This window comes from Staurois parvus, unplaced genomic scaffold, assembly GCF_062004578.1.
Source record: "Staurois parvus isolate SC_StPar_1 unplaced genomic scaffold, SC_StPar_1.0 ptg000866l, whole genome shotgun sequence".
Taxonomy (NCBI): Eukaryota; Metazoa; Chordata; class Amphibia; order Anura; family Ranidae; genus Staurois; species Staurois parvus.
The window spans coordinates 1,413,680-1,433,507 of NW_028318662.1; the positions used below are offsets into that span (position 1 = coordinate 1,413,680).

Consider the following 19,828-nt stretch of genomic DNA (forward strand, 5'->3'; position numbering starts at 1 on the left):
CAAAATAGTTTCCACCTTTTTCAAAAAGCATTCTCTGTAGATGGTTTATTTCAAGAAATATAAAAAAGTTGTTTAGAACAAGTCAAAATAGTTGCCTGAAACAATAGCAAAATGCAATATTATCATTACTACTTTTACAATAACATGATTTGAACTTTTCTTGAATCCTTAGTTACCAATCTCTGACTAGGATAGATAGATAGTAGTAAGACAATATATAAAAACATAGAATCATCTACCAGATTCTTCATATTATTATTTAGTAGATGCTGGGACTTATAGGTAGAGATAAAAGCATCTTTTAATCTTGATGTAGACTCTGACTTCACTACTGCTTTACTCTTTGCAGGTAAGGGCCCAGAGACTTTGTACGCAGGTCAAAAGCTTAATGATAATGAATGGCACACAGTTAGAGTACTACGCAGAGGAAAATATCTGCAGCTCAGCGTGGACAATGTCACAGTAGAAGGTATTATTTTCCTATTTTAACAAAATACTTGTGGTGTAACCTGAAAAAAGATGTAAGACTTTGACTAAGCATGCTATAAATACAGCCTGGAAGTATTGGCTTTTAATTAACTTACAAGGATTCTCAATTGGAACATTTGCAGTTTTTAACCCCTTCTTTTTCTGAAAACTGATCAGGTTGACCTTTGTTTCAAAAATGTTTTGTTACTGTTATTAAATGCTTAATGACTAGCTATAAATTAGCATTTCAAGTATTGTGCACTAACACAAACATATTAATGTCTCCTTTAGATTTACTAACAGTTATTTAGACTACCTAAATAATGTTTTATTTATATCCCATCAGTACACAGTAGCTACTAACCCTATAGCTGGCCATATACTATACAGTCTAATTGTACAACTTCCCTTACTTGAACCAAAACTATGTAATATGAGGGCAAATCTAAAGAATCTATTTCAATATTACCACTAGACCCTTGCACCACATGATGGTAGACTTAAAGAAGATTGTATAATCAACTAGAAAAGCTACAATTTCTGGAGAAATTGTGTGAAGTGTTCTTTCCTCCACTAGTAGTCTACAACTGGAGTGGGAGGAGTAACTGGGTATAGTGGCTTGAGTAACTATTGTGTGGTTGGAGTGGCTGGAGTAACTGTGAAAAGGTTGGACTGGGCAGAGTAACTTTATGGAGTGGGCAGAGTAACTGTTTGGAGTGAGTAAAGATAGTAAACATTACACTAACCAATTGATTGATCAAATTTAAAAAGTGCACATGGCAAGCTTGATAGAGTGAGAAATGCATTTCAACTTTTATTTTTCAGCTCACACTCTAGCTTTTGTCACTCTGCTGCCTGCTCACACACCTGGGTTCCTATGGCAACTCACTCTACAGCAAGGGCAGTGAAGAGCGGTTAAAAACAAACTGCTCCAACTTGCTTACTTCACTGGTGGTTGCCATATTCAAACAGTTGTAGTTTAAAAATTATAAATCCTACACCTAAGAGCTTTATATTGTGAGAATCACAAGACCCAGACCTACATTTTGATGCATAGTATGTCTCTGAAATATTACAAATGAAGGCACAGTTGCAGTTTAGAAATTGCCCTTCAAATTTGAGGTGGCTAGAGTGGAGTTTCAATGAATGTCAATGGGCGGCGTGAGTTGCAAACAAATGGTCATATTGTGAAAACTATCAGGACTATGGCTTAGCCATGGACATTTTTAGTGGCAGCAGGGATAGCTGAACGTTTTGATATAAGATTTGTGTAGGTGGGCTTGAAAATGAGGGAGTGATGGCAGTTTAGAAATCATGTCCTGATTTTTCATTTCACACTCTAGCTTTTGTCAGCTCCCACTCTAGTTTTGAACATTCCGCCATTCATTACTATCGGACCAATTTCACCACATAAATGCCGATATTTTGTGAACCATTCGGCGAAACGTTCCACAAAGTAACAGCACACCAATCAGGAACAATCCGCATGTTTCGGTATATTACTGTCTATGTAGTGTAAAAACTGTGGGAGGAGTTAGGGTGGTAAAGGGTGGTAAATTTGGCTATAATAATAAGAATATATGTGAGATAACAGTAAGTGGTCTTGCCATGCAAGAACATTTAATGTGTGTGGCCAGCTTTACATCCAATCTAATGCAGGGATTCCAAATAAAACTGTATGGGGTCACAACAATTACCAAAGTCCAGGGTTCTATAACTCACAATTAGGGGAATTCATAATAACCCTTTAGAATTTTTACATGCCTTGACAAGATAAATGTTGGTGTGGGTGAAAGATTCATGTATATGTTGTAAACAGGTACAAGAATTTGGGGTATGCGCCACGTGTAGACTCACTGAGATAGGATTGTCCATCCGGACACTCCATCTTCAGTGCAGCTGCACTTTCTTCTGCCTCTGCAGCCAGTGCCAGGACAGTGTTATCCAGCGCTAAGGACGAAGATGGCAAACTGCACCTTCCCCCCTAAGTGGAGAAGACATGGAGCAAAATGTATATATTTGTGGCATGTGCCACAGTATTAATAATTAACACTGCAGCAAACTGAAGAATTTAAAATCTGTGCACAAGTAAGGTGCTAACAGTGGCAAAGAAAAAATGTCCCTGTGTCGTTTGTGTCACTGGGAGGAAAAAATGTTCCTGGGTCAGTGGTGTTGCTAAAAGGAATAATGGTGCTGCATTGGTGTCAGTGGACAAAAATTGCTGCTGCATCACTGATGTCACTTTGAGGAGAACTGTCAGCTAGATGAAAGAGGGAAGGGAAGGTGGGCAGTTGTATGCATTGCATGCAGCTGCATTGTGACCACCATTCCTTTAAGTGTTTCCATGGCTGCAAAATAAAGCATCCAGCCAAACATATGTACAGCCATGAGCAGTCGCATCTCCTTGTTCAGGTGGGTGGTTGGGGAGGCAGTACAAAACCCTGCTCAACTGTTTGCTTTTGCTGCCCTCCTATCCACCTATGTGAACGAGCCTCTGAGGCTTTGTTTACTTTTGCAGTTGGGGGGGGTGGTAAAAGCAGGAAGTTGGTCTGTGTTTTTATTATCTCCCAACTGCCCCTTGAGCTGCAAAGGCAGCAGAATGAGAATATACACATGTGCAGCACAAATGATCCCCATCACTTTTGACGGGCAGTACCATCCACTGAACAAAACCCCTACAAGTAAATGGGGCTGAGATGCAAAATCATGCAATGCAGTTTTGTAGGATTTTAAGGAGTTGAAACAAGAGGTGATATCCCCACCCTCAAATGCCTTCTGAAAATCAATCAAATGCAAATAACTCTTCAGAGGGCTACTGCAAGTGTAAAGTAGCCCGAAGGCTCCATTCACACTTTTGCAGATGTGATGGAGCAGGCACGCTTTGTGCAGTACATATAATGCAGCCGATTTATGGGCTGCCCTAAGCATAAAAGTGCACTTTTAAAAATCACACTGCACTAAAATGCATGCAAAAGCAAGGTGCGTTGGGGTACCCTTAAGAATTTTTTGGCACAACCGCACACCTACAAAAAGGCTGTGTTTTTTTGCATTGCAGGAACACACTTAATTTTGCATACTTTCCTGCAGTGCACAAATGTCAACCTAGGGCAGTGTTTCTCAACTCCAGTCCTCATGGACCCCCAACAGGTCATGTTTTCAGGATTTCCATTATTTTGCACAGGTGATTTGATCAGTTTCACTGCTTTAGTAATTACCACAGCTGTTTCATCTGAGGGAAATCCTGAAAACATGACCTGTTGGGGGTCCATGAGGACTGGAGTTGAGAAACACTGACCTAGGGTAAGAGAGTGAAGGCTAAGGAGGTCAAAGAGGAGAGGGGAAGTCTGGCTGAATTGCCCCTTCCCCCTTGTACGCACAGATCACACACACTGCTTTCACCTGCAATGAAGGCAGCTTCACCTGCCCCCTCTCTAGTCATGTGGAAGAGCAGTTTGTCCTCACTCCTCAGCAGTACCACACCCAGTGCCAGCACATGTCTTCCCCTACAAGCTGGAGAAAATAGAAAGCCAAATTCTCTCTCCAGCAGCAGCTACTAGTTGCTGCTCAGTCTGATAGGAGTGACACTTCAGCTACTCCTGCCAATTACCAGTGCTCCCCCCTCAACACAGCACCCGGGACACTTGCCCCTTCTTCGACCCGGCCATGGCTGCAGCTGTCAGACAGTGCAATGCCTTGGCAACAATATGTGTACTTTCTCAATAATTTAGAAAAAATTGTGACTGGTAATTAGCCTTTGGTTAGCAAGAACCAAGGTGTGAAGATTACATTTATTAAACATAGATGTGAAAAGTATATTTTGAAGTTATGTGAGAAAATCTCATGATATCATGGGGCATTACCAATGTTCATAACACTGGGTATGATCAAAGCTATTCACTAGAAAAGTAAATGGTTACTTTGTAAAGTAAATGTTGGCGAATATGCTGAATCTGTGTTCAATCAATGTTTATTAAAGTATTGTATGAAAAAGAATTACAAAACCAGATGGACATGGAAAGTAACATATACCAAACAGAGTAAAGGAACAGTGCCTAAAACTGTATAAAGTACAAGATACAGTAAAAACAGGAATATAACATGTTCCACAGAGAACAGTAATGCAGTGTATACTGTCTGAAAATGTAAATAGACATGTTTAACCACATGCCGCCCAGCCCATGTATAAATACGGCGGCAGGGCGGCACAAAACGTGTGTTTTGTAAACAGGTAGGGGGCGCGCGAGTCGTGCCGCCACCCTACCTGTCCCGCCGATTACAGCCGCGGATGTCAGTCGCCGGGTCACAGCCGGTCCTTACCGGCTATCTCCCGGCAATCGGCGGCAATCAGTGACAGAGAGCACAGCTGCAGTAGCTGTGCTTTCTGTCACTTCCCTGACAGCTCGAGGACAAGCTGATCGGGACAGAAGAGTTTCTCTCCCGATCAGCCTGTCCCTATCCAGCACACACCCCCGCCCCCTAGTAAAACACTCCCCCTCACACAGATAACCCTTCCCTGAAAAATAAAGTTAACCCCTTCCTCCCTAGTGCCATTAGTACAGTGTCAGTGTTTTTTTTGCACTGATCACTGTATTGGTGTCACTGGGGATGTCAGTGACCTCAAGTCAGTACCCCCCCCCAATATCAGAATGTCCGTCGCAGTTCCGCAGTCCCGCCATAAGTCGCTGATCGCCGCCATAAGTCGCTGATCGCCGCCATTATTAGTATAAAAAAACCCTAAAAATCCCAGTATCTTTCCCGCCATTTGTAAACGCTATAACTTTCACGTAAACCAATTAATTTACACGTATTGGGGTTTTTTTTTAGCAAAGACATGTCGCAGAATGCATTTTGGCAGACATTTATGACTAAATTTGATTTTTTATTTTTTTTACTGGAAATGTTTTATAGCAAAAAGTCCAAAATATTGGTTTTTTCCTCAAAAGTGTCAGCCTTTTTTTATAGCGCAAAAAATAAAAAATGCACAGGTGATCAAATACCACCGAAAGAAAGCTCAATTTGTGGGAAAAAAAGGATGTAAATTTCATTTATGTACCTTATTGCATGAGCGCGCAATTGTATGTTAAACTAGCGCAGCGCTGTATAGCAAAAAAAGGGCATAAATTGCAGTATCTATACCATAGTTTGTAGACGCTATAACTTTCACACAAAGCAATCAATATACACTTATTGGGATTTTTATTACCAAAAACATGTAGCAGAATACATTTTGGCCTAAATTTATAACCAACTTTGAGTTTACTATATATTTTTTATAGCTGAAAGTAAAAAATATTGTTTTTCTTCAAACTTTTTTGGCCTTTTTTTGTTTATAGCGTGAAAAATAAAAAAGCGCACAGGTGATCAAATACCACTGAAAGAAAGCTCTATTTGTGTGAAAAAAAGGACGTAAATTTCGTTTGGGTGCAGCATTGCATGACCGCGCAATTATCAGTTGAATTAGTGCAGCGCCAAGTAGCAAAAAGGGGCCTGGTTCTAAAGCCTAAGGGTTTTTTTTTTACCATAACCACTTCTAGTCGACACTTTTACCTCCTTCCTGTCTAGGCCAATTTTCAGCTTTCAGTGCTATCATACTGAATGACAATTGCGCGGTCATGCAACACTGTACGCATAAGAATTTTAGCATTTTTTTGAGACAGATAAAACTTTATTCACCACTGGGATTTTTTTTTTTGCTATATAAATGAAAAAGTCCCAAAATTTTGAAAAAAATAGTTTTTTTTATAAAATTTTGCAAATAAATAATCTTTCTTCATAAATCTTGGCCAAAATGTATTCAGTTATCTGTTTAGTAAAAAAAATAAAATAACCCACATTAGTTTATAACCAAAAATTATAATTTTTCAAAATGTTATTTTTTTTTATATTTTTTTTTTTAACATACTGTCACCCTAGCAGTACAGTGACACTGTACTACTTGTGGGGGGTGATAAAGATTTTTTTTGTTCACTGACTTCTTTTACACCCATAAAGGCTGTAAAAGCAATAATTTCTCCTTCTCTCTTACTGCATTTTTGCTTGATTTCTATTATAACAAACTTTAGTCCAAGTCCAATATAAGTAATGAAGATTCTTTCCACGAACATCTGCAAAACAAGAAGGAAAGGAAGAACAAAGGAAAACAATGCAAACATTTAGCATAATACTTGCAGATTCTGGTCTCGAAAGTCCAGGCTGAGACATGGAAATCCACATTCAGAGGGGAAGGCAGCAACATGCACCAGGAATTCTTACCTCCCTTTAAATGAAGTTGATAACTTGTCTTCCTCTTTGGGCAAAAGTAGTACTAGTTCCTTTATAGACCTGAAGTAAAGGTGTGCAGAACCTTCTTTCATGGTGGATATAGCCAAGATGTGTCCAGAAATGCAGTAGTAGGTACTACACGACTGCCACGGTCAGCAGGGTTGAGGCTAATGGTAACATAGTGCCATTGTTCAGGCATAGAGAACTTCCTTATGCGTTCCACTCTGTTGCCGACATACACGTAGAACTGTCTTGTGCAATTGTGTATATATCCTAGCACTATTTTGCTGTCTGTATAAAAGTCAAAGGATCATGCTATCTATACAGCATGAACTAAACCAAAGGAAGGGGAAGAGCAGAGACAAACTACAAAGAACACTTAAAGACATGCGACAGTCATGTGAAACATGACAGGATGGACAGGAAGTGGTTAAAGTGTTTGTAAACCTGAAAAACGCAAATCAATCTAATCATACAAATGATTAGATAAAATCCTCCCTGCTCTTCTGAGCAGAATAAACTCTAAATAAGCAAAAAAAGTGTTGCCACTCCCCTTCTTCTGTAAGTGACAGGCTCTGCTGCAGACAAGACCAGCATGAGCCTTCATGTTAATACACTACAAAGGGGGTAGGAGGAGTTTCTCCCCCCCTGCTCTCTGCCTTCACAAGAGAGCTTCTTACAGGCTTCCTCAGAGAACTCAGCAGAAGATGTGTGTAGGCTGCATCAATGGAGGATGCTGTGGACAAAGGAATGTCATCCAATGATGGATGTGGGTCTGGACACAGGCACTGGGCAGCACTTCTAAGGCTACGCTCACACTAGCGTTGTGTGCAGGAGGCAGAGAGGCGTTTGGGAAGCGTTTTTACCGCTTCCCAAACGCCTCTGCCAATTCTGCACATTACAGCACATGGTGCTGTTCTAACGGGAGCGTTTGCGTCGCATCGCGGCAAAACGGACGCCTCTGGTCGAGTCAGGAGGCATTGAAACCGGAGCGGTAACACCACTCAAACTACATTATAGGCGTTTGTGGGCCGTTATTAACGCTCGGCCAATGCCTAGCAACCTCCGCTAAACCGTGCATGCGGCGTTTGTGGAGCGTTTGCCGAGCGTTAAAAAACGCTCCGCAAACGCCGGACCAACGCTTGCCAAACGCTATAGGGGCGTTTGGCAAGCGTTGGTAAAACAGCCAAGTGTGAACGAGCCGTTAGAGTTAAAGCAGACTCTATGGGGTTTATTTACTAAAGCTGGAGAGTCCAAAATCAGACTCCCTTCTGCATAGAAACCAATCAGCTTCTAACCTCAGCTTGTTCAATGAAGCTTTGGCAATGAAACCTGGAAGCTGATTGGTTTCTATGCAGAAGGGAGTCTGATTTTGGACTCTCCAGCTTCAGTAAATAAACCCCTATGTGTGGAGGAGGATAAGACAGGAAGGAGCTTCTAAGTGCAGTATATCTAGATTGACTTTAATAACAACAGTTAGAAACACTTACAAAGTAGCAGTAAAAACAGGCTCTGTATGATCCGTCAGGATGCGGGGGCTCTGTCCAACGTGTGAGATCCCGCTGTGCTGACCAGCAGCTGCAGGGGGAGCTGAGGTTGGGATGACAAAGATGGCTGCCGCTAGTTCCGGGGTCGTTGGAATGCACGCTGTTGCGCGCGCTGTAAGTGTTTCTAACTGTTGTTATTAAAGTCAATCTGGATATGCTGCACTTAGAAGCGCCTTCTTGTCTTATCCTCCTCAGAGAACTCAGCACCTGTGATTTTTTGGCATAGATAGTAATCACTTCATTAACCCTGTGATTACCATCTAAGTAAGTCTGCTGATAGTTGATTGTTATTCTGCTCTGTTCCCAGCACCTAGCTTGTGAATTGCTGTTTACAGTTTTACATGAGAATGTTTTCTGGTCCACTTTGTCACTTTAGGCTGTAAGATTCCTACCTATTTTACTATTAACTCCTTCCTACCAGTTTTCTCCTGATTAGAACAGATCCTGTGCTCTAAGCAGAGTAAGCAAAGCTGATATTTCAAAAACATAAAAACAATATGTTGCACTCCTTTGAATATTAAATCAATACAAATTTCCAATAAATATATAAAAAAATCAATATTAATAAACTTGTGAAAAACAGAAAATCATGTGAAATCAAAATGTCATCCCGTGCTCATCATACAAAAAAATATATAAAATAAAAAATATAATATATATATATATATATATAAATTAATGCTACAGGCTAATCTGGAGGTGAGCGCACTCATTAAGGAAGTCACCTGGAATTACTGATTAGATTTGAATCACTGGAAAAAAAGTCACAAAATTGTTGGTGATATAAAAGTGGTTTTTACACTATTTAAATGTAAGTGCAACTGATACTTAATTAAAGCACTGTTTTTTAAAAAAGATAAAGCACTATTTTTGGTATTTTTCGTTCCACTGAGGGCACCTGCCAAGGAAAGGAAAGCAGGAGATAAGCAGTATAAGAGTAAGATCCCAGCAGGAGTAGGAGACGGGAAGCAGCCTGAGAGGGACCCACCACTCTTCATATGGTGCAATAAACATCAGTCCCATTGAGTGGACAAAAAGCGTTATTAGCCTGTTACAGGCTAATCTGGAGGTGAGCGCACATGTTATACTCACTAAGGAAGTCACCTGGAATTATTGATTTGATTCACTGGGAAAAGTCGCATATATTTTTTTCATTGAAGACTGATTAATTTTTATATATATTATATTTTTTATATTATATATTTTTTTGTATGATGAGCACGGGATGACATTTTGATTTCACATGATTTTCTGTTTTTCACAAGTTTATTAATATTGATTTTTTTTATAGATTTATTGGAAATTTGTATTGATTTAATATTCAAAGAAGCAGCGCAACATATTGTTTTTATGTTTTTGAAGTATTTGCACATTTTTTTTTTTTTGAGAAAAATTTTATTAGGTTTTAACAAATTACAAATACATAGAAATAAGTACACAGTCATGGTACCCATGTGACATCAATTCTGGCAGGATATAGCATTGTGGTAAAGAAACCGGACACAACCCTAGAGCGGTGATAGCCTCTATGAAAGGGCGTTATTACAATACTAGGATATACTAGTCATGAAGCTAAACCGTTAGGAAGAGTAGTATGAGGAGATAAAAAGGAAGAGGTTTTGCATAGAGAAAATAGTAATATCCAGTAAGGAGTATGTAAGCTCCTAAGCGTCCATAAGCTGACTATGGTGTAGTTTGCCAGTGAACCAGCAAACACAAATGCTCCTGCACTTGGGGATGGACTCGATGCAGGCTACAACCACATTAAGAATGTCCTGGAACATGCACACCTTGCTGCCCTCAAATGGACCGGGGGAATCCAAATATACTGAATGGGGAAAGAACAAAGAGAGGCGCACAGGCCTAGTGCATTACCATAAAAAATGTTTAATAAAAAATAAAGTAGGTGTTGTACTCACAAACGACAATATAGTCAAGGCACATCATAAAAGAACAGCTGGGTCAACACCGCGCTGAGTAACAGTCCGCAATAGGGAGTTTAGACATCCAAAAGGTTGACGCATTTCGAGGACTTGCCTCTTCCTCAGAGCCAACTGACCAAATGTCTGCTCCCTCTTTTATATGCTCACTACTAGTTAAACCAAAGGTCACATGGGCCATCCTGGACACTCCCCTGTGCAGGTGGAGGAGTCACAGGGGCAATCGACATAGTGTAAGTAAACACGAAAGGTCTATAAAAATATATACACACATATATATACACATACATATATATATATATATATATATATATATATATATATATATATACATACGTGTACAAATAAAACCATTGAAACTAGTGACAATCATAAAATCATATGAAGCATAAGAAGTGTGCATAGTGAAAAATAAATAAATGGAAAGTTACACATATATATAAAAAATAAATAAAAATCCTTCCCTGGTGATGCACTGCATTGCTCGCCTTTAAATAAATGGATGGATGGATGAGCAACGCTACAAAGCTGCCTAGTGCTCTGCTTGCCATAGACAACCATGGGACATGGATTTAATATAGAGAGTAGATCTGAAACCCAGCAGAGACACTTATTAATTCATAGAGATGCAGCCTACAGGGTGTGTGCTTATCATTCTAGTATAGTCATATGATGTAACATAGGCATGTGTGGCAATGTAGTGCACCATGGATGGATATGCATATGCGATACTATATACAAGAACAAAGGAGATAAATCACTAGTAAAACATAAATGTTGATATAAAACGTTACAAAAAACTTCTTAATATGGTTCACAAAGTTTAAATAAAATAAAATTAAATAAGTATTGTTACAATATAGTATAATATCTGGTAAAATTGGTATAGTGTATGGTATATGCGTGTATGCACAGACATGGAAACATAAGAAATATAAATATATAGGAAATTAGAGAAAAAAAAAAAATTTATAAAAATTAATAATTATATAAAAAATGTATAAAAGATGTGTATGTGTGTTATATATAGGAATTATATAAAAATGTCAAAGGCGTAATGGAACAAGCACTTGCAGGATGAGAAAGCAGTGCTCGAAGAGAGCTCACTGGACAACATGCGTGCGCACTTGTGTGTGTAACACGTCCACATGAGCAACTGCTTTTTAGTAAAAAACATGTCTATACATACACATATAAACCCACACACACATATGAAAACTGAATGAAAAAATGGGTGACCAATGAATGACCCATAGACACAAGCGCATGGGAATGCGGTCATACGCAAGCGCCTAAGGGTGAGCAACCTAATGTGTAAGGATGCAGGGTAATGGTAGCTATACTGATGATACTATAGTAATCATAGCTGATGAAAATGAATATATCTAAAGACCTATTGGATCTTCACTCTGGGTTCCCTCTCACCCACTGGGCTTATTGAAGATCTTGAGATACATGGGGTCATCCACTGACTCCCCGTTATGCATAGGTACCTTCTGCTGAGCTGCACATGTTCCCTAGAGTCCTACTCTCATCCTTTTTGTCTCTCTCCCAAACCCCCTCCCCCTTTTTTTTTTTTTTCTCTCTCTCCCCCCCCCCCCCTCTTTAGTGCTAGTTTCATCATTTCCCTTGTGACCTATAGTGGGTACACCATCCACTACAGATGTATGCTTTAGATATATTCATTTTCATCAGCTATGCATAACGGGGAGTCAGTGAATGACCCCATGTATCTCAAGATCTTCATTAAGCCCAGTGGGTGAGAGGGAACCCAGAGTGAAGATCCAATAGGTCTTTAGATATATTCATTTTCATCAGCTATGATTACTATAATATCATCAGTATAGCTACCATTACCCTGCATCCTTACACATTAGGTTGCTCACTTCATATTTATTGTGTCACCCTTAGGCGCTTGCGTATGACTGCATTCCCATGCGCTTGTGTCTATGGGTCATTCATTGGTCACCCATTTTTTCATTCAGTTTTCATATGTGTGTGTGGGTTTATGTGTGTATGTATAGACATGTTTTTTACTAAAAAGCAGTTGCTCATGTGGACGTGTTACACACACATGTGCGCACGCATGTTGTCCAGTGAGCTCTCTTCGAGCACTGCTTTTTCATCCTGCAAGTGCTTGTTCCATTACGCCTTTGACCTTTTTATATAATTCCTATATATAACACACATACACATCTTTTATACATTTTTTATATAATTATTAATTTTTATATTTTTTTTTTTTTCTCTTTAATTTCCTATATATTTATATTTCTTATGTTTCCATGTCTGTGCATACACGCATATACCATACACTATACCAATTTTACCAGATATTATACTATATTGTAACAATACTTATTTAATTTTATTTTATTTAAACTTTGTGAACCATATTAAGAAGTTTTTTGTAACGTTTTATATCAACATTTATGTTTTACTAGTGATTTATCTCCTTTGTTCTTGTATATAGTATCGCATATGCATATCCATCCATGGTGCACTACATTGCCACACATGCCTATGTTACATCATATGACTATACTAGAATGATAAGCACACACCCTGTAGGCTGCATCTCTATGAATTAATAAATGTCTCTGCTGGGTTTCAGATCTACTCTCTATATTAAATCCATGTCCCATGGTTGTCTATGGCAAGCAGAGCACTAGGCAGCTTTGTAGCGTTGCTCATCCATCCATCCATTTATTTAAAGGCGAGCAGTGCAGTGCATCACCAGGGAAGGATTTTTATTTATTTTTTATATATATGTGTAACTTTTCATTTATTTATTTTTCACTATGCACACTTCTTATGGTTCATATGATTTTATGATTGTTACTAGTTTCAATGGTTTTATTTGTACACGTATGTATAGGTGTATATGTATGTATGTATGTATGTATGTATATATATATATATATATATATATATATATATATATATATATATATAGTATGTGTGTGTGTGTGTATATATATATATATATATATATATATATATATATATCTATATATGTATGTGTATATATGTGTGTATATATTTTTATAGACCTTTCGTGTTTACTTACACTATGTCGATTGCCCCTGTGACTTCTCCACCTGCACAGGGGAGTGTCCAGGATGGCCCATGTGACCTTTGGTTTAACTAGTAGTGAGCATATAAAAGAGGGAGCAGAGATTTGGTCAGTTGGGTCTGAGGAAGAGGCAAGTCCTCGAAACGCGTCAACCTTTTGGATGTCTAAACTCCCTATTGCGGACTGTTACTCAGCGCGGTGTTGACCCAGCTGTTCTTTTATGATGTGCCTTGACTATATTGTCGTTTGTGAGTACAACACCTACTTTATTTTTTATTAAACATTTTTTATGGTAATGCACTAGGCCTGTGCGCCCTCTCTTTGTTCTTTCCCCATGTAGTTTGCCAGTATCTGATGTGAAGTGATGTAGGTGTACATAGACGTCCATAGTATACCACCCATACCATGTCTAGAACACAGTACAGGGGAGAACAACTAAGGGATCAGGTGGCGGGAATCAATGACAGTGGGAAACGGGGCAGAGAAAGAAAAAGAGAAAAGAAATGAGCGATGAGTAAGAAAGGGGGGGGGGGAGTGGGGGGGAAAGTTTGTAGATACATTTGCAATTAATCGAGGAAGTCAGTTTGGATGCAAAATATGTAAAAGATAAAACAATATGACCTTAAATCAAGAAGCACACCGAAATAGAGCAGATTATATTTGCAGGTGTAGAGGTAATAGAAGGAAATAGGAGACCAAGAGACTGAGATATGTAAAAAGCAACGAGATACAGGTCAGTGATCCATATGTAGAAAATGGCAAGGGGAAATTAGAAGGCAATCAGTATGAAATAGATAATTCTAGATTGTATATGTGTCAAATATATACTATATATTAGTACAGGTTCCGCCATGGATGATGTAGTGTGATATGAAGGAAGTGTCGTCCTCCATCCGTTTAATGAGAGAGACTAGAGATAAACATGAGCAGATAGATAAGCAACCAATGCACACAGCCGATCAATAGGTAAGGTTATAGTGAGTCCGTATCTGAGTATAGAATGCCTGCTCCTGTATGGATAGGGAGCTTGTAATATATGAGTTCCATTTTCTAAAGTAGTAGGATTCCTTTGATGTAGTCAGAGAGGTGATTAGGTGAAGCCTGTCCAGGCGTAAGAGAGAGTTGAGTTCTTGTTTGACCCCCATCATGGTTGGGGGAGAGTCGGACACCCATTGACGTAGAATGAGACGTCTTTCAATTAAGAGACAGGTTGATATCCAGGATTTGTTGTCCTTGAAGGATGATGTTTGTGAGGAGAAGAGACCAATGATTGGCTGTTCCATAAATCCAAAAAGCAACAGCAGCGGGTGGATGGGTAGTCGGAAGGCTGTAATGACAGTTATGAAATGAACTACTTTCTGCCAGAATGCCGAAATAGCAGGACAAGTCCAAAATGTGTGTTGTAGGGATGGCTTTTGAGTTCCACACAGAGAGAAGGTAGACAAAGCTGGATTTGTTTTGGAGTAGAGACATGGTATGTAGGCACGATGTAAAATCTTGAGCTGCTGTTCGTGCCAGAACTCATTTCTGTTAAAGGCACAAGTAGATTGGAAACCCGACAGTAGTTGATCCACTGTGAGCGTATTTTTGAAATCTTTGATCCAGGATTTCACTGTATTGAATGTCTCTAGAGGTTTGGTAAAAAGAAGATTCAGAGGACTATATATATTTGAGATGTTGTATTTACGAGAGGTCGCTAAGACATCGATGAATGTCGATTGAAATCTGGTATCTTTAGTGGGGGCCATGGAGTTGACATAATTCCTTACTTGTAGTATGTAAAAGAAATGATGTGTCGGAAGTCCATAGTTTTGAAGAATACTATTAAGAGGTCTCGGGGAACCTGTAGAGATGTCGTATAATTGTTGTACTAAAGTCAGCTGTTGAGATTGCCAAGTTTCATATGCTTCGTGAGATTGAGGGGGAGGAAAAGAGGGGTTATGGTGAATAGGAAGGAAGCGTGAAAGCCACGGAGAGACCCCCAGTTTGCGCCTGACTTCCCGCCATGTAATAAGGGTGTCACGAATGAGTGGGTTATGTTTTAAATGGGGCGTTAGAGAATTAACATTAGAATGTAACAGGGCTGAGAGATCGTAAGGAAATGCCAGTGCAGATTCTAACTGGTAGTTAGAGTATTTGGAGTATTGAGTGAGCCAGTCTAGTCCTATACGGAGTAAACAAGAAAGATTGTACATGCGAATATTCGGGAGGCCGGAGCCTCCCTCACATCTTGGTAGAAACAGCTTATCCACTGCTATACAGGGACGTTTGCCTTTCCATAAGAAAGTCGATATTGCCCTATTCAGCTTTGCTATGTCATTGTATTTGAGCAGGAGAGGTATGGTTTGGAGTGGGTAAAGGAGTTTTGGAAAGCTGACCATCTTAAAGAGGTGTGATCTGCCTAAAAGGGAAAGTGGTAAGTCCTTCCACATGTCTAGTTCCCCGATAATTTTTGTAATTATAGGCATATAATTTAACGTGTATAAGGATGAAGCATGTTTCCCTATCCTTATACCTAAATAGGTAATATATTTGGAAGCGATTTTGAATTGCGAATTTTGAGTCCATACCGGAAGGCGAGAGTGGAATAATGGAAGCACCTCGCTTTTCGAAAAATGAATGCGGAGCCCGGAGTAGAGGCGGAAGGAGGAAAAGATATTTTGAATATCAGAAGGGTCTGAAAAAGTCATAGGAAGTGACGAAAATCGTCAGGGACACATGACGTCAGACGTATCGACGCTGACCGGAAGTGCGATCGCGGCCATCTTTGAAGTGGGAACATGCGGCCAATGTTTCCCTAAACTTGTCTGTATCTGTATCCCTGTGAGGAGGAGCTGCTTCACCCATATCTTAATGTAAGTTGCCAAATAAAGGAAGACTGTGTTTTATCTACTATCGGTAATTGTGGATTTTCTCATGAGGGAAATGGAGGAATAACCCTAAGATTGGAGGAAGCCTGAAATCTGAATGATGAGATAGTAACCCAGAGTGGTGTGATGCCCTATCATTTCCTACATAGGGTAATTATCCATCAGCACATGAGGTGGAGATTGCTGGTTTGGGTTTAAGGTGTACACTTATGTATACAGAGTGTGGTGATACACATTTTTTGGAGTGACAATTTTTAGTTTCACTTATTTTTGCAGCTGACACTTTATGTGAGTGTCCTTCATTGATATATTTTTTGCATGTATATAGATACTCACTTATAGAGCATACACGTGTATAAAGTTTTTGCATGTTGCACAGAGAGTGGCACGTGTGTTTTATTATTTAAAAGGTATGACACTATGTTGAGCTTTTTTCTTTCGAGGTTTATTGTCATCAGGATTTGCAAGTTTGAAGAAGAAAGAATTTAATGGTTTACATGTGTGGAGATTTATTTCGATAATTGAGACATTTTGGACACTATTTTGATATTTTGGACACTTTTTGTATGGTGGGATAGGTGGATATATTTATTATTTGGGCAAAAGAAAAGTTTTATAATTTTTGTTTGCTTGGCCTTCAAGGGTGGAGGTGGATAACTTTTCTGGGATATTGTATTGGGATTGTTTTGCTGTGTATTTTTATATAAGATTCTGGGAGACCCACCATCCGTAAATTGTTCCTGTGTGACTGGTTTCCTAAGTCATCTAGCTTTTCCAGGATGACCTGTTGTTCACGTTTGGCTTGTGTAGCACTCGATTGCATAGCTTGGCATTCATCCTCTAAGTCGGAGAGGCGGTGTTCAACTTCGGTAATGCGTTTTGCGTTTTCTCCCAAATCTTTTCTAAGCTGTTCTATTCCCAGGGTCACTGCTCTGTCTACTGCTTGTGTAATGTTTGGTAGCAACAGAGAAGCAACAGCCTGTGCGATTTGTTCATATTGGTCTGTGGGACTACTGTGCTCAGCATGTCTTGCCAAAAGAGTGTGAGGCGGCTGTGCCTCTCTCCTACCATATCCTGACCCTGGGTCCGGGTCTGGCCCTCGCTCTGTCTCCATGCTTGCTGCCTGGGTAGAGGGGTTATGGCTGCTTCGTTGTGCAGCTGGCTCTGGTGTGGATGCACTGCTTTCTGCAGCGTTATCAGCGGCGGCCATCTTGGCTGCACGAATGGGAGACCTGTCCCTCTGTGTGCAGGGAGCGGGATCCTGGCCGGACTCCGCTGGCCGCAGATAACGCTCCATATACGGTTAGGAGTGGGGGAGGCAGGGAGGGGCACCCCCGTGCCGTTTATCTCTGTCCTTCGGTGCAGGAGGCTGTATTTATAGGCCTTATATTCTGGAGCCGCGGGACGTCTTCCCTACCCCATGCGGTGCCGGAACCGGAAGTAGTATATTTGCACATTTAAAGAGGATGTGTTGTACATTTGCGATCCTGTAATAGTGAGTGGCTCGCAAGTTACATCTTTGTTTTTAAGCAAAGCTGATATTGTCACTGGCACCTGTGTATTGCCCTGGATGTAGGAGACATGCTCACAGGCTTACAGATGGCAGAGAGCTGTGATGTACTCGTTCTTGAGCCGAGACTGGAGGGTGTGTATAACTGGGGGATTGTGGAACATCACATCTATGCTTACTATTCTTTGGTCCTAAGCTATACCCATAGACTAGCAGTTTTAGGAGAGCTGAGACAAGCTAAGGGTACATTTTTCTGAGGTACAATCAGGACTGCTGATCATGGGGCCCCTGATCATGGGGCCCCATACAGACTACCTGACAGGGCCCATCCTTCTAGAAAATAGCAACGGGATATTTCACTTAAAATATACTAAGATCATTATTAGTGGACACAAACACAACACCACAAAATTCCTGCTAAATCTAAAATATAAAGCTCTGTGTGTGGAGGAGGTCTTGGGGCTCATTCATATTGGTGCTGTGGCTTGCACAGTGTGAATCAGCAGTTTCTTCATGTGGCTGGAGCCACCTGGAGCTGTGCACAGCAGCCTATGTTACACTATAGGAATGCATCAACTGAACGAACACAGCTGTGTTTTTACAGCCTCTGTGTCCCCAAACAGCTCCCACCTCATGAACAAATCACTCGGTCATAATGCCAGAGTACCTGTGTGAACTTAATTTTGTTTACAATTTCATTTTTATTAACAATTGTTTTTACAACCCTGGCATGGAGGGGGGTGTTGTTGAAGCATCAGGGGTCTAAACAGACCCCCCATGTCTTACTTTTGGAACAGAGAAAAAGATTGAGGACATAGATCACCAATCATTTCTCTGCAGTCTCATCTGCAGTGCAGATGAATGAACAGGAGGTGTACTATACAGAGGCTCCTGTTCATTCACAAACTGAGGCCTAGTAAACACAGTTAACTATGCTTCAGTTACCAATGAACACGGTGAATAAATGAACTGCAAGTCCCGACAGCTTTAGCAGCTGTGGGCTTGTAGTTTTCAGTGAACTACCATGGGGTAGTTCATTGAAGCTTCCTGCTTCAAGATTATCTGCTTGCTCGTACATTCCGTACAGCAAGCAGATATTCTGACAGGTCTGCAGGAGACAAGCATGGCATCAGAGATCTACTTATCACTGGTGCAATGCTTTCAAGGATCCAGCAGACAAAAATAATAAATGCACTTCTTTTTTTTTTTACCTGCAAAAAAATGTACATTTATTTTTTTTGTCTAAAAGGTGAACTTATCCTTTAATCATCTTAATATTTTGAGGGAATAGGTGCTGCTTGATGTTTCCAATGTCTAGTGATCATTGCTCTGGCAGCACGTAGTGTGTGAGAGATAACTAAATCTTTATATAATTCACCCGTGCTCGGATAACAGTATGTGTATTAATGAGTCAAAAGTAGTGAATAAATAATGTATAGGAAACAGTGAGTAATGAATAGATGGTGTAAATAAAACCTTACAGTGTGGCTGCTGCTACAAAGGTTATACACCAGGGGTATTGAATTAAAATTCAAAGAGACTAAAATTTTCTTCTGGCCGAGATCCGAATAGGGTGTGCCCATAATGTGCCCCCTTACATTACGTGTCGCCATCAAAATGCAACTTTACATCATGTATTCCCATCACATCAGGTGTGCCCATCAGAGTGCTCCTTTACATCAGTTGTCCCCATCAGAGTGCCTCTTTACATCAGGTATCCCCATCGCATTGCCAAATTACATCAGGTGTTCCCGTCAGAGTTCCCCCTTACACTCAAACTACCCCTTTCTATCTTATTTCCCCATCAGAGTGCCCCTTTACATCATATTCCGCACCAGAGTGCCCCTTTCCATCACATGTGCCCATCAGAGTGCCCCTTTCCACAGTATGTGCCCTTTTGTTCCCCCTTAACATAAAAGGTGCCCATCAGAGTGCCCATTAACATAAAATGTGCTCATCAGAGTGCCCCTGAACATAAAATAAGAGGCATGCTGATGGGCACATTTTATGTTAAGGGACACTCTGATGAGCACATTTATATTAAGAGGCACTCTGATGGATACATTTTATGTTAAAGCGGAGTTCCACCCAAAAGGGGAAGTTACGCTTTAAAGATTGGTCCCCCGCTCCCCATTAAGGATTGGCACCTTTAGAGA

At 40.1% G+C, this 19,828-nt stretch overlaps 1 protein-coding gene across 18 annotated transcripts in view; it reads left to right on the forward strand.

Moving 5' to 3' along the window:
- Positions 1 to 19,828, forward strand: part of LOC149443234 (neurexin-2-like) — a 2,355,461-nt gene that overhangs the window by 1,321,633 nt on the left and 1,014,000 nt on the right. For all 18 annotated transcript variants that reach the window (XM_089655720.1, XM_089655731.1, XM_089655727.1 and 15 more), the window contains one exon: positions 350 to 469. In XM_089655720.1, coding sequence (XP_089511846.1) covers positions 350 to 469 — 120 coding nt within the window. The remainder of the gene's footprint in view (positions 1 to 349; positions 470 to 19,828) is intronic.